Source organism: Cajanus cajan, chromosome 6 (genome assembly GCF_000230855.2).
Source record: "Cajanus cajan strain Asha chromosome 6, NIPB_CcT2T_4, whole genome shotgun sequence".
NCBI classification, from domain to species: Eukaryota; Viridiplantae; Streptophyta; class Magnoliopsida; order Fabales; family Fabaceae; genus Cajanus; species Cajanus cajan.
In genome coordinates, this window is record NC_138522.1 from 21,798,490 (window position 1) to 21,813,400 (window position 14,911).

The 14,911-nt window shown below is 32.2% G+C and overlaps 2 protein-coding genes across 2 annotated transcripts; one reads left to right on the top strand and one right to left on the bottom strand.

Annotated features, from left to right (window-relative positions):
- The first annotated feature begins 7,938 nt into the window (after positions 1 to 7,938).
- On the top strand, positions 7,939 to 11,415 carry LOC109817984 (GDSL esterase/lipase At2g04570). The gene is made up of 3 exons (XM_020383353.3): positions 7,939 to 8,347; positions 9,848 to 10,337; positions 11,030 to 11,415. The coding sequence occupies exons 1-3, from the start codon at positions 7,988 to 7,990 to the stop codon at positions 11,224 to 11,226; spliced, it is 1,047 nt and encodes a 348-aa protein (XP_020238942.1). The 5' UTR covers positions 7,939 to 7,987; the 3' UTR covers positions 11,227 to 11,415.
- Positions 11,416 to 13,178: 1,763 nt separating this feature from the next.
- LOC109796260 (retrovirus-related Pol polyprotein from transposon RE2) lies at positions 13,179 to 13,844 on the bottom strand. The gene has a single exon (XM_020355943.2). The coding sequence runs from the start codon at positions 13,842 to 13,844 to the stop codon at positions 13,179 to 13,181; it is 666 nt and encodes a 221-aa protein (XP_020211532.2).
- Positions 13,845 to 14,911: the final 1,067 nt, after the last annotated feature.

The window sequence follows — 14,911 nt, forward strand, 5'->3', positions numbered from 1 at the left end:
GAGTAATGGAACATGACCACTCTATCGAATAATGTAGATACCACCCAATAATAGTGATCCCCCGGAACCACCTCAATTAGGGAATGCCTATCAAGGTCCTATCAAAGTATTACAGCTAGCCATGGTAGCTTCCCATTCCCATTAGAGGTTTTCCCACCCTAACACCCCCGAGCACAAGTAGATGACCTATGATATTCCATACACTATACCCCACAAAATAAAGTATGAATGCATCGAATCAATACACTCGATACAACAACACAATATCATACTCAACACATCGTGTGTCAGTTTGTAGCACTGGATTTATTCATTATATCTCATTATCAACATTCATAGTGACTCCACACATCATGCATAATTATAATTTCTCACAGGTCATCATTATTATACATTTTCATCATTCATTCATCACATGTTATCAATATCATAACATCATCATAGGTATAACATAAGAAATTTCATAAACTCACACATCAATACTCATTAACTCCTTCTTTTAGTTTACAATATAAATATTTCCTCGAAATTCCTTAGTTAATAATTAATAATTAAAGTAAAACATTTTTAAATGGAAGAGGGCATGACACCTGATGAAAATGGATTCACACCCGACGTAGAGAGATCAGGGACCTCTCTACCTCAATCTTGCCTGACATTGTCTAGGCCATACCCAACATCGTCAAATGGTGTTGAGTACAACACAAACACCCAACACAATTGCAAATCCTACAGTTCACAGAAGCGCGATCTACCTGAGTCTTTTTCCTCAATTAAACACACACGCACGTTCATAGCTTCCAAGCATAACCCAATCAATCATTCAATTGAACCATACTCAATAAGCATCATTATAACATTAATTCATCAAGATTCACCCAATCCAACTAAAAATCCCTAATTCATATATAAATAACCTTATCATTCAAAGGGACAAACTCATCAATTGAATAGATTAATTCATATTAGATATATCAATCACATAATAGGACAATAATACATTTTTAATTAATTTCATACACATGAATAGCCATCAAAATAGATAACCTATGAGACTTAGGGATAACCTTCATACCCTTATCCCTCATATATATGCCTGCAAATTTGGCAATTTCACTTTCCTTTACATGGAGTGATGATCTCATGGATTGATGCTCCTTTGGTAGCTCTTATTGCTAATTTGTGCCTTCCCTGACAATCTCCTCTAAGTCTCCTCCTAGGCTTGCTCTAGGTTTTTCAGTATGATTTTAATTTGGATGATTTTAATATATAATAAAAGTAGTAAAAGATTGATTTACTAACCTTCTTTATGTAAAATTCTATCAATTTTCCATTCAACTTTGTAAGTAAACAGTTAATTCGACAACCTATGCATGCATTTAAACCCTAACTCCTTAGTTGATAAATTCTAAAATCAAAAGTCGAATGATGAGGTTTATCTTAATTCCTTGATAATAAATGTCATTAATATTTTCTCCAAATCATAGTTTCAAAGGGGTTTTCCAACCTCAGTTAATTCTATGAAATCATGCATTGGGTGATAAAGTCATAACAAACATTAAGAATAGAAGAAACACAATTAATTGAATAATACTTTTATTGAATGAAAACTGGAAGAAATTACATAGTTCTAATAGCTACCTTAATCTCCTACAATGGAGAATTTAGCCATTCATGACTAAGGATTACAACTCTAGATGAATCTTTGAGTGATCCGTGATTACAATATTGATATCACATAATCCTCTCTAATCTTTCTAGAATTGTACTAAGAAGAATGTATTATAATATAAAATGATATATAGTCCTCTAGAAACCCTAATTTTATAATAAATTTTGATGGGCTTTTGGGTTGGATCTAGTCGCTCAAAGCTCTTGTCGCAACCCAAAAATTTCCGATCTTGCGACCTATGGTTTAGACATGCTTTTAAAGATCTCATCAATTAAGGAATGTCCGGACACCAGACTAATCCTTAATTAATGGTTTTGAAAATAGGTTCATGGAGTCGCCACCAATATTTTACTCAAAACATTGGAAAAAGAAAGGTTTTTAAAAGTCCAATAATGGCCTTGATAACCAGAATTGGGTTCGGGAGTCGATTACGTGTAGGGAAGGTATTAAGCACCCCTACAACGCCCTTAATCGGTACCCTATGACGAAGTTAACATTATAAATAATAATAATATAAATATTAAATCCCCTTTTATTGATGACTATTTACATGCTTGAAATTTAAATTAAACAATTGACTCTAAAATATCTACATGATTATTTTTATTATAATGATGTTTATCAGAAATAAGAAACAAAGATAAAAATAAAGGAGAGAGAAGAAGATTGACTAAAATACCTCGTATCAAGCTTTGTTAATGGTGATTCTAGGTGCTTTGTGGCGACCTTTTCACACTACAATACCTCACAAACTCTCAAGAAATACAAGAGAGAGAAAGAGAGAGAAAAAGAGAGAAGAAGAGAGAAATTTCGAGCTCTGGATGAAATTTTGGAGTCCGGAGAAATGAGCCCCAGCTGTCTATTTATAGACTTCAGGAAGGGGGTCCAGAACGGCCCGTTCCAAAATCGGAACGGCCGTTCTGGATATGGTCGTTGTGCCTAAATTTTGTACCCCAGAACGGCCCGTTCTGAAATCGGAACGGCCTGTTCCGGGGGGACCAGAACGGCCCGTTCTGGATTCAGAACGGCCCGTTCCGGGGCCAGAACGGCCCGTTCCAAAATCGGAACGGCCTGTTCCGGGGTAACCAGAACGTCCCGTTCTGAAATCGAAACGGCCCGTTCCGGGGGAACCAGAATAGCCCGTTCTAAATTTGGAACGGCCCGTTCCGGGCCCCTAAAAAATCCCTAATTTGTCTTTTGGGTCCCTGACGTCCTATATTGTTGTTTTGTACCTCCCGGACGAAATTGGGTGTCTACAGCTCTTATGTTTCTCACTTTGAGCAATCAAGTGAATACTTCTAGGGGTGTCCTCTGTCTTCACTTGCTCATAACGAATTTGTGGCAACTTTGAGCAAATTTTTATAGTCTAGAGTAATAATTATGGCTAAGACTTTGTAAGTTTCCAAATTATCTTCTCCCTATGATTTTTCAACAAAGAAAAACATAAAAGATGCCTAAGATTTAACAATTAAACTAAAATTGAAATTATCTCTTGACTAAATGTTTTGCAATTGAAAAAGGATTCTGAAGAATAATATATATATATATATATATATATATATATAATTGCCTACATTAAATAAAATATGAATGAATATTTGATAATTTTCAACAAGTTCTAGATCTTTTAGAAAATTATAAAACCATTGAGCTAGAAAATCAGGCATTTGAGTTAGAAGTGGGAGTTGTGTTGTTGAAGGGTGGACACCTTATTAATTCTTTGAAAATAACTCCTAATGGTGCCAGTCTCAACCTTGTTCCCAAGAAGCTTTTCATTCATGGTGATTCTAAGTCACATATTTCTTTAGAAAGGAAAGGAAACTTTGTGTGTATGTTTACTCATGATGCAAATTGTAGAAAAATGGTTTATACTAAATGCAAATGCAACCTAATGTGTTTAAAAAAGTCTTTGGAGCCTTTTAAACACTCCAACATTTGAAAGAATTAAAAGACACAACAAAGAAAGTAAATTAATGCAAACTAGACGTGTTCCTATGTGAAAGCTTGGGTGGATACTTGTGACTTTCACAAACATTAATGAAAATTACTGATAACAAACAAATTGGAAGTTTTGAGAAGACACTTAAAACCTATCAAAACCGCTTCCAAGTGGAAAAGCCTTTACAAGAAAAGAATTAAAATAAATTAAAACTATGAAATGAAAACAAGCATTGTAGTCTCCAAGCCTTCTCCTACACAATTGACAAACTCATTAGTGTAAGAAGTCTTCTAGTCTTTATATCTTCTCTCTTGATATTTAATCTTCAAGTTTCTTCAAAGAAAGTCTTAACCTAGGAGTAAATCCTCCTAGTCCTTCATCAACATTCCAACATTACAAGAAAATTATAATATAGTGACATACACCCTATAGTGACACAATACGTGTAACTAAAAACTACTTTTACCCACATAATAAATATAATATATGTTAGTATATTGTTAAAAAGTGTGGGTATAAGCTATAGTGACATACGAATATGTTGTTAAATCTCATTCAAAATCAACACTAAACTTGTATGTAACTATATGTCAAATAGATATATACCTACACATATTGTACCTATAGTGATACTTCTTGTATGTCACTATATGTAACATTTCTTGTAGTGAAAGTTGTTACCTTATGGCAAGGTTCTTATTGATTTTTCTTCACGTGAAAGATTAACACAAATACAATACTAAAGAAGGCTTAAGAGACAATTTAAGAAATGCACAATTAAAAATTAGTTAAACTCTAAAGGAATTGATATTATAAAAACTCAAAGAATGCCAATAAAATAGAAAAACTAAAATTAAGTCAATATTTGGAAGTTAGAATTTAAAGGTGCCTTAGATAGGTTCTATAATTGGACCACAAAATCAATAGAGACTCAAGTCCACTTCCAAATTAATTCAAGTTAAATGAAAAGTGACAAATTCATATTTGAATTTTCCTTTTCACAAATACTCCATGTATGTATGTATGTATGTGTGTGTCTATATATACATAAATTTTCACACAAAATATTTTTCTCTTTTCTTGTATTTTCTTTTCTATTTCTTCTACACTTTTGTTTTTCTTTTCCTTTGAAGAAATTTTTGTCTCTTTTCTTTTGTTTTAATTGTTGTAAATTTTTTTCAAAAATGTTCCTAGAAGAGAAACTCAGATTTTCAAAAAGATTTAGAAGTATAAACTCAAAAATGAACCAAAATTTGGTGATAAATTTCGAGGTAACACTTGCTTTCACTTTTGCTTCTCTTTAGAATTTTTTTTGACCTTCAAAAGAACAAGTCCAATGCACATATATAACAGCTATAACTGTTTTCGGTGTTTCACCAAAATTGATTCAATTTGAGTTACGAAAAGTAAGAAGAAACAAGAAATAGTGAAAACTACTAAGTAAGAGGAAACCTAACTCTACTAGAACATGTTAATGATCTAATAATATGTATGAACTCAAGGATTATAAACCTAAAAGCCCATAAACATATTCAGCTAGCACATGTATATCTACATTTTTAAGATTTCAAAACAAAAATGGAATAAACTAGAAATGTTGACAAGTAAGAACTAAACATAACTCTAAGACAACATGCTTTTGCATAGATTTTAAAAATAAAACTAGAACATGAATCCTAAAAGCATCCACAAATATTTGGTTCATAGAATCCTAAATCTAAAAATTTTTGAACCAAAATTTTCAAGACAAAATATAGATGCATAGAATTAGCATACAAAAACTATATCTACTCAACATAAACTCACAAGACAACTAAAAATATATGAACAACACGAAAATTTATAGAACAAACCTTAATGGATGAAACCAAGGCTTTTGATACCAAAATGATGGAAAATTTTAAGGAGAGAAGTGATGAATTCTCCATAACTTCTCCTAACTTCTTAGAGCTTCATCCATGGCTCCAAATATCAAAGAAATAAAAAAAATATGGAAGAGGAAGAGAGAGTGGTTGGTGCCCCACTTCCAAGTTAAAGATAAACAAGAGATGTTGAACTTGTCACAAGGAGGAATTCCTTGATAAAATTCATAAGGAGAAAATTTTCCAAGGAGAAACAAGACTTTGAATAGAGAATTTTGGAAACTCAATTATCATAATGTACACAAAGTGATGTCTAGGAGGGTGGATATGAGTATATATAGAGTTTGGTAGTTTATAGTGTAAGCTAACCAAAGTTACGTTAACTTGTACTCAAGTCAACTAATTCTATTTCAAATTTGAATTTTCCCTCCTAAAATTGTCAACATCCTATATTTAAAAGAGAAAATAAGAGTTTATCATATGACAAGGTACAAAAGGTGTGATTAAGGGTGTGTTAGTAGAAAATGGAGTATAGAGGCAAGCATGCAAAAAATGTGACTAGTGTGTGAAACATGTGATTTGTTAATTATGTGTGGACCAATGAGAGAGTGTGGAGGACCATTTTGGACGTCCCATTTAAGGAGAAATGCCCTCCACTCTCTCTTGGTTCAAACAAGTCCAATAAAGACATTTTTCAAATACTAGTTATATCCCCCTAAAATACTAAATATACTCCTAAAAAGAAAATTACAAGAAAATAAATTCTTACACTATTTGACTCAAAAAATACAATATAAAAATTAAGAAAATATTTACAATGAAGAAAAAATGGACTACTAAAATTAATTCAAAGCTCAATAAGAGCTTGGATCTTTTCTTTAAGCCTAATCTACTCTCTTGGTTCTTTTTTATATTTGGCCCTTAAACATAATTTCATCAAATAATAAATTTAATTTTGTAAAGTTATCATTATATATATATATATATATATATATATATATATATATATATTTTCTTGGTCTATGTAAAATATATAAGATGCCAGCATTTAGAACATCCACAATACATGCTTTTAACTATGTATTTTATTTTACTTTATTATGTTCCAAACGGTTACATCACATCTAAATAGCTCTTAAGTAATTCACCATATTTTTACTCCAATGACATAATTTTAAGCAATTCTCACTAAATATTTATTTTACATACGATCTTGCTGTTTTTCTCTCTTTCTTTTTTGGTTTGATAGTGTAAAAATAATTATTTCTTTCATAAGTTACTGTATCTTATTAAGATACGAAACGTAAATTTAAGATACATTCTCTGCAATATAAACCGACTTCAATAGGAGAAAAAAAATGGTGCTTAAACATAAAATGTCCATACGATACTAACTTTGTTGAAGCATGAGTATAATATTTGTCGTATATATTCTTGAAAGAATGAGTAGAACATTAATTAGTTATTCAATTTGTAGGCAGTTTCTGGTGGCGTGGTCCAATTACATTGGGATAAATTTATCTACTCAACTGCGGCAGCTTACACAGTTGCCACTCATTCTCACACCATATTAATGTAAATTTCCTTTGATTACAAAAAGGTGCAAACCCCCATTCCGTTTTCTAGTCCATTGCATTATGGTTCCCAACCAACTCATGCACCTAAAAATCATATTTCCATTAATGTTCCAAACAAACCCATACCGATGGTAGAATTGTTAGAAACACATTCTTTAATATATATTTTTCTAAAATATTTTTGAATTAGTTGAAATATATTGAAAAATATAAAAGATGATGAGTTTTATTTAACAACTCTCTCTTCCCATTGTGTGATTTTTAATAAATAGATGCCTCTATTTTTAAATAGAGATATTTAGTCTCTCTAATTTTAAAAATATAAAATTTTGATTCTCTCATCAAATTGACATATACTAATTGGTTCTTCCATCAAATTGATACTAATCGCTAAATTTTGATATTTATTTATATTTTAAGTGATATGATATTTAATAACATAATATCTATAAATAAAATATACAAATAATATTTTTATTGATAAAATAAATATTAATTATTTACAAAAATAAATACAAACGAAATTATTTATATGTTGTTTTTAAATTTTACCCTTATATACATCATATATATATATATATATATATATATATATATATATATATATATATATATATATATATATATATATATATCATCTCTTAAATAATGATAAATTATTAAATAATGTCAAAATTTAATAATTAATAAATATAAAATTTATAAAAGGATCAAAATTTCGTATTTTAGAAAAAATAAAGACTAAATATTTTTATTTTAAAATAGAATGACTAAAATTATGAATAAAAAAATAATGACAAAAAAGTGTAATTTAACGTAATAAATTATAACTAATAAAAGAAATTATATTATAAAAAGAGTATGTTAGAAAGTGATGGTAGTGGTAGGTGTCTTTTATTTATATTAACGGTGGTGTGTGAGAAGTGAATTCACAAGTATGGAAGTGCAGGTGATAATTTTGTGCAGCGTTTTGCTTGCGTGGGTCTCGGTGGCTAGGGCAAAGGTTGGGGCGATGGTGGTGTTCGGGGACTCGTCGGTTGATGCGGGGAACAACAATTACATAGCGACGGTTGCACGCAGCAATTTCGAGCCATATGGGCGTGACTTTGAGGGTGCGAAGCCAACTGGGAGATTCAGCAATGGACGAATAGCCACTGATTTCTTGGCTGAAGCCTTTGGAATCAAACCCTACGTGCCACCATACTTGGACCCTCGTCATAACATTTCCCACTTTCTCACTGGGGTCACCTTTGCTTCTGCTGCTACTGGCTACGACAATGCTACCTCCGATGTGCTTGTGAGTCATGCCTTTTCTTATTTTGTTAAAGTCTCCTCTTAATTTATTTTAAATAAGTTTTAAATAATTAATAAATAAATAAAAGAGAATAATTATTTTATAAAATTAATCTTATGATTAATTTTTTTGTTAGAAGCGGTTCAACAAAACAATCACTTTCTACATGATTTCAGGAGTGTAAATAATAAAAATATATATAATGTAGCTAGCTTACAATAAAAATGAGTACATATATGTATCAGCTTTTTTTTTATTGTGCATTGAAGGTTCTTAACATATATATGTCTTTATATATTAGTAAAATATTGTCCGTTTTACTATATTTAAAAGTTAACATGATATTTATTATGAGGCTCAGAATAATAATATATGCATAGAGTTTTGTGTTTGTTTTTTATAATATATATTAATGTTTTGGTGGTGAAGTGAGTTATCCCTATATATATATATAAATGAATCAACATAAATGTATACATGATTTAAAAGTTAAAATATTACAATGTAGCTAGCTTACAATAAAAAAGAATACATATATGTATGAACCTTTTTATTGTGTACCGAAAATTCTTAACGTACACATGTCTCAATATTGATAAGATATTATTTGATTTGGATTTAAGTCTCTATTGCTATATTTAAAAACTAACATAATATTTATTATAAGGCTCAAAATAATAATATATGTATAAAATTTTGTGTTTGTTTTTATTATATATTAATGTTTTTGGGGTAAAGTTAGTTATCACTACACAAGCTATGTATATATTTATAAATGAACATAAACGTATATATAATTTAAAAATTAGAACATTACAAATGTAGTTAGTTTACAATAAAGAAAGTACATATATGCAGGCATGAGCTTTCTTGTTGTACACCGAGGGTTCTTACCACACGTGTGATTACATTGATAAGATATTGTCCATTTTAAACATAAAGTCTTTAATCAATACAGACAATTGTGTGTATATAAATAAATGTTCACCATCATGTAACTTGTTAGTATCACATTAATAAAAAATATTAAATTTTTAACGAAAGAGACTAAAATTGTATAATGTGATACTTGAAGAACTAAAATTAATCAATTAAAAATTAATCGACCAAAATCACACACACCTACAATACTTAGAGACTAAAATTGTTCGATTAAAATTTAAAGGACTAAAATCTCACAAATGCAATATATAGAAAAACCAAAAACACTTTAAACCTTGTAAAACTTATGAAAAGGGTTGGAAAAAAGTATAAAAAAAATAGATAAAAAAGTTTGTTGAAGAATTTATTGATGATTATAAATTTTCATTATTATGGATTGCAAGCATGCCAAAAAAAAACATCACACATACATACATACAAGATTTGCTCTTCTCATCCTCTCATGTGAAATACTCCTCTCACTATATCAAAAATATTAACAAAAAAATAGCCGTTTTTTTTTTATGCTGAAAACGATATAGTTTGAACACCACATATATGAATTTGAATTTTTGGTTGCAGTCTGTGATACCATTATGGAAGCAGTTGGAGTACTACAAAGGGTACCAAAAGAAGCTGAGAGTGTATCTTGGAGAAAGTAGGGCACATGAGACAATTGCCAAAGCATTGCACATAATAAGTCTTGGAACAAACGACTTCCTAGAGAACTATTATGCAATCCCTGGTAGAGCATCACAGTATACACCAAGAGAGTATCAAAATTTTCTTGCTGGAATAGCTGAGAATTTCATCCACAAACTCTATGCTCTTGGTGCAAGAAAAATATCCTTAGGGGGTTTACCTCCTATGGGGTGCTTGCCTCTGGAGAGAACCACAAATTTTGTTGGTGGAAATGACTGTGTGCCAAGTTACAATAACATTGCATTAGAGTTCAATGCCAAACTCACTAAGTTGACAACGAGGCTGAACAAAGATCTTCCTGGGATCAGATTGGTATTTTCAAATCCGTATGATATTATGTTGCAAATTATTAAAAAGCCAGCTCAGTATGGTAAGTCATAAATAGAATTTACAATTATATATAGATTTTTGGACCTTAATTTACTTGTGCATAAGCATAACAAGACACATGTTAAACAATACAAAAATACTTTTTTAGACACTCATATAAGACAAAAATTCCAAACAATTAACATTCTTAAAAAACTATTCTCTCTCTCTCTTTTAGTGTTCTATTTGAAAAAAAAAGAAGAGGTAAAAAATTAATTAAAAAGGTAAAAATGAAAAAATGAAAAATGAGGTATTGTTTGAGTGTGTCTTGTGAAAGTTGGGTGTCCAAAAACAGAACCGTAAACAATAAATCGGGGTGGTAAGTGTAGACTCCTTTTTGTTTTAATTACTTTTCTATTATGATTATATACCAACATGAATTTTATTTATTAAAATATGAGAAAATAGACAATGAATGATAATACAAAAAAATTTTACATTGTTATTTAATTATAAACTATACAATTTTTTTTATGAAGGATCATCAAACTCTTTGGCCACTTGAATCAGCATGCATTTGTCCTTATATTTTGTCTTTCTTTTTTCATATTTGTGGTTCACATCTTATATTTTAGGTTTGTTTTCCTGGAGAAAAATACCATGAAAAACTAATTATCATGTAGTGGAATAGATATAAAAATAATATAAAATAAATAGTACTATACTTAAAATTGAAATATTTTTTATTTTTAGGGTTTCAAGTGACCTCAATGGCATGTTGTGCTACTGGAATGTTTGAGATGGGATACGCATGCAGCAGGGCCAGTTCTTTCAGTTGCATAGATGCTTCCAAATATGTATTTTGGGACTCATTCCATCCAACGGAGAAAACCAATGGTATCATTGCAAAGTACCTCGTAAAGAACGTATTAGCTCCATTTTTGCATTAAAAAAATCATTTCAAATTAATTTTATGTACGGAATGTAATGTCATTATGTCTCTTTGCTTAATGGACTACTTAAATTAAATAATATCCCAATCAGAATTGTTTCATAATTATGTAGCAAAATGCGCGTATTCACTTCTTGAATATTTATAGGAAAATTTCTTCTTTTAATAAAATTAGTGTAAATATCTATGATTTTTTTTTCGCTTTCATGAGTATTTTCAATTCACTAAAATTAAGATTAATTTTGTTTGTGGTAGTTTGATTTTCGCCGGCAGAATACACAATAAAACCTACGTAACTAATCCACGGGATATTATGTAAGATTTTAATGAGTCATGCATGTGATTTATTGGGGGAATTAATATTGAGAATTGGAATCGCATAAACTGAATAGTATTTCTTCTATTGATAGAAAAATCAGAGAGAGCTACAGAATGGTTTTACAACTAGTATATATATATGAAAAACAAAAAATAAAAATATGGACAATATAACGGACAATATAACAGGTAGGCTAAATAGCCAATACCCCCCTCAAGTTGGTAAATAGATATTGAAAGAAGCCAACTTGCTGTTGAATTTTTTGAAGAGTGGTTGTGAGAGCGCTTTTGTAAACATATCAACAATTTGGTCTTCTACCTTAACATGTATCAATTTGATACATCCTTCTTCAAATAGCTCTCTGATATAGTGGTGATCAATATCAATGTGTTTGGATCTTTCGTGTAGTCCTGGGTTTGTTGCCAAAGAAATGGCAGATTTGTTATCACACAGCAACATAGCAGAGGAAATATGTACTTCAAAGTGTGTAAGAAGTCTTTGTAGCCAAATCAGCTCACTGGATGCAGTAGAAATAGATCCGTATTCAGCCTCAGTGGATGATTTTGACACTGTGTTTTGTCTTTTGGACCTCCAAGAAATTAAGGATTCACCTAGAAAAATGACAAATCCTATTGTCGATCTTCTGGTATTGAGGCATCCTGCCCAATCTGCATCGCTGTAAACAGTCAAGTTAAGATTTGAATCAGAGGGGAATAAAATACCTTGTCCAGGTGTGCCTTTTAGATACTGCAATAGATGATGAACTGCCTTAAGATGAGGACTTCTCGGACTTTGCATGAATTGACTTAGCTTATGGACAATGTATGTTATATCAGCACTAGTACATAATACACATTTTACGTCGGTCATTTTAGGGGTTTTTACGTCAGAAAAACTTTCGACGTTGAAGCGGGAGACTTAAATTTACGTCGGGGTGCGAAAACCGATGTAAATTTACGTCGGACATGCCAAGGTCCGACGTAAAAAAGTTATAAAAAATTTTAAAAAAATGAGTGCAAGCAGAACGGGCCGTTCTCCATGCAGAACGGGCCGTTCTGCTTGATAGACCCAGGAGTGGGTTCTCCAAACTCGGACTTGGTCACTTCCTTCTCCAGCTTCAAAAACTCGAAATGCAACACAAACATTATTACGAAAAAAACATCCCAGAAAACACTAACTTGATAGAAGATGCTACCTCATAGAAGAAAAATGCAACCCTCCGAAGAAGAAAAACATCATCACGCGAAGAAAAATAGAATAAGGTGCAGATGAGGAGGACAACCACGATTTGAGGAGGAGGCGGAGGGATGAGGAAGAAAAACAGATAGAAGAAGGTGCACGATTTGAGGAGGAGGCGGGAGAAGGAAATCATGAAATTTTTGAACTAGCTAATGCGCGCAATACACCTTCTTTTAAGCATCCTGTGGGTTATTTACGTCGGCCCTAATTGGGTTCGACGTAAATTTTAACATCTACGTCGGACACAATGCATAGCTGACGTAGATGTTAAAATTTATGTCGGACCCTTGGAGGTCCGACGTAAATAATTTAACAAAATTACGAAACGTGCTACCGTATTTTTATTACGTCGGGTCTTTGTATATCCGACGTAAAATGGGTGACGTAATATCCTATTTTTCCACTAGTGCAGGGCGCGAAATGGTAAGATACAAAAGTCTTCCGATAAGCCTTCTGTATAGAGATGGATCCGGTAGCAGATCGCCGGCTTCAGCAGTGAGGATGGTATTTGGATCCATTGGTAGTACAATTGGTTTGGAGGCTAAATAACCAGTGTCAGAAAGAAGTTGCAACACATACTTTCGTTGACAGAGATTGATTCCCTTTTTATTTCTAGCTATCTCCAAACCTAGGAAGTATTTAAGGTCTCCAAGCACTTTTAGCTTGAAATGTTTCTGTAAAGAAATATGCACTTGATGGATCCTTGAAGTATTGGGACCTGCAATGATGATATCATCAACATAGACAATTAAAATGACAAGGTTAGGACCATTACCACAAGTAAATAATGAGTAATCATGTCTAGATTGTGTAAAGCCTAGACACTTGAGTGTGGAGGAAAACTTGTTGAACCATTGTCTGCTTGCTTGTCTTAAACCGTATAACGACCTCTTTAACTTGCAAACAAGGTGTTTTTCTGATGTGGGGTATCCTGGAGGCAACGTCATGTATAATTCTTCATGTAGGTCGCCATTCAAGAAAGCATTACTAATTTCAATTTGGAAGAGGTGCCAACGTTTAATGGCAGCAACAACAAGAAGTGTTCTGATTGTTGTCATTTTAGCCACATGAGTGAAAGTATCTGAGTAGTCTATTCTAGGCTGTTATGTATAGCCTTTTGCAACTAATCTGGCCTTGAGTTTGTCGGTCGTGCCATCTAGATGGTATTTAACCTTGTAGACCCACTTACAACCTATGCATCTCTTTCCTTTAGGTAGCCTGGCAAGAGTCCAGGTATCCTTATCTTCAAGAGCTCTTAATTCTTCGCTCATGTCTTCTCTCCATTAAGGAAATTTCATTGCTTGGTGATAGAATGTTGGTTCATAAATGGATGAAACGTGACCAATGAAATATTTGTACTTGGGTGACAAATTATCATAGGTAAGGTATTCTTGTATGGGATATAGAACTGCATTGGTACAGTCGTAGGCTTCTAAATAGGCAGGTTTATTTGAAGTTCTGGAAGATTTTCTTGTGCCTGGTAAGTATGTAACATCTGTAGGGTGTGTTTGAGCAACATGTTGAGTAGTGGCAGAATTATGATCAGGTGTATCTAAGGTCTGATTATCGGGAGGGCTAGATTCAGGTGAATTATTGTGGGGCCTTGGAAGAGTGAGATCCTGTGTATGATGAGTGGAATCAGGATCAAGTTGTATATTGGTTTTTGTGGGTTGACAATTATCAGAAGATGAAATGGGTAAAGGAATAACAGTATCATGAAAGAAGTCCTGTGTTTCATGTCCAATGATGGAATGGTACGAAAAAGTGGTTTCGTGAAAGATAACATCCCTGGAGACAAAAACCCTTTTGGTCTAAATGTCGCACAGCTTATATCCCTTCATCCCCAGAGGATAGCCAACAAAGATACAAGTTGTGCTTCTTGGAGAGAATTTATCTCTTTGGGAGTTTAATGTTGCTGCAAAACACAAACAACCAAAACTTTTTAGCACAGTATAATCATGATCCTTACCATATAAAAGATTGTAGGGTGAGATGTTCTTAGTATTGGGAGAGGGCATCCTGTTTATAAGGAAGGCAGCAGTAGTGATACAATCCCCCCAGAAACGAATTGGGATTTTAGATTGATAATACAAGGCTCGTGCAACACTTAGAAGATGTTGATGTT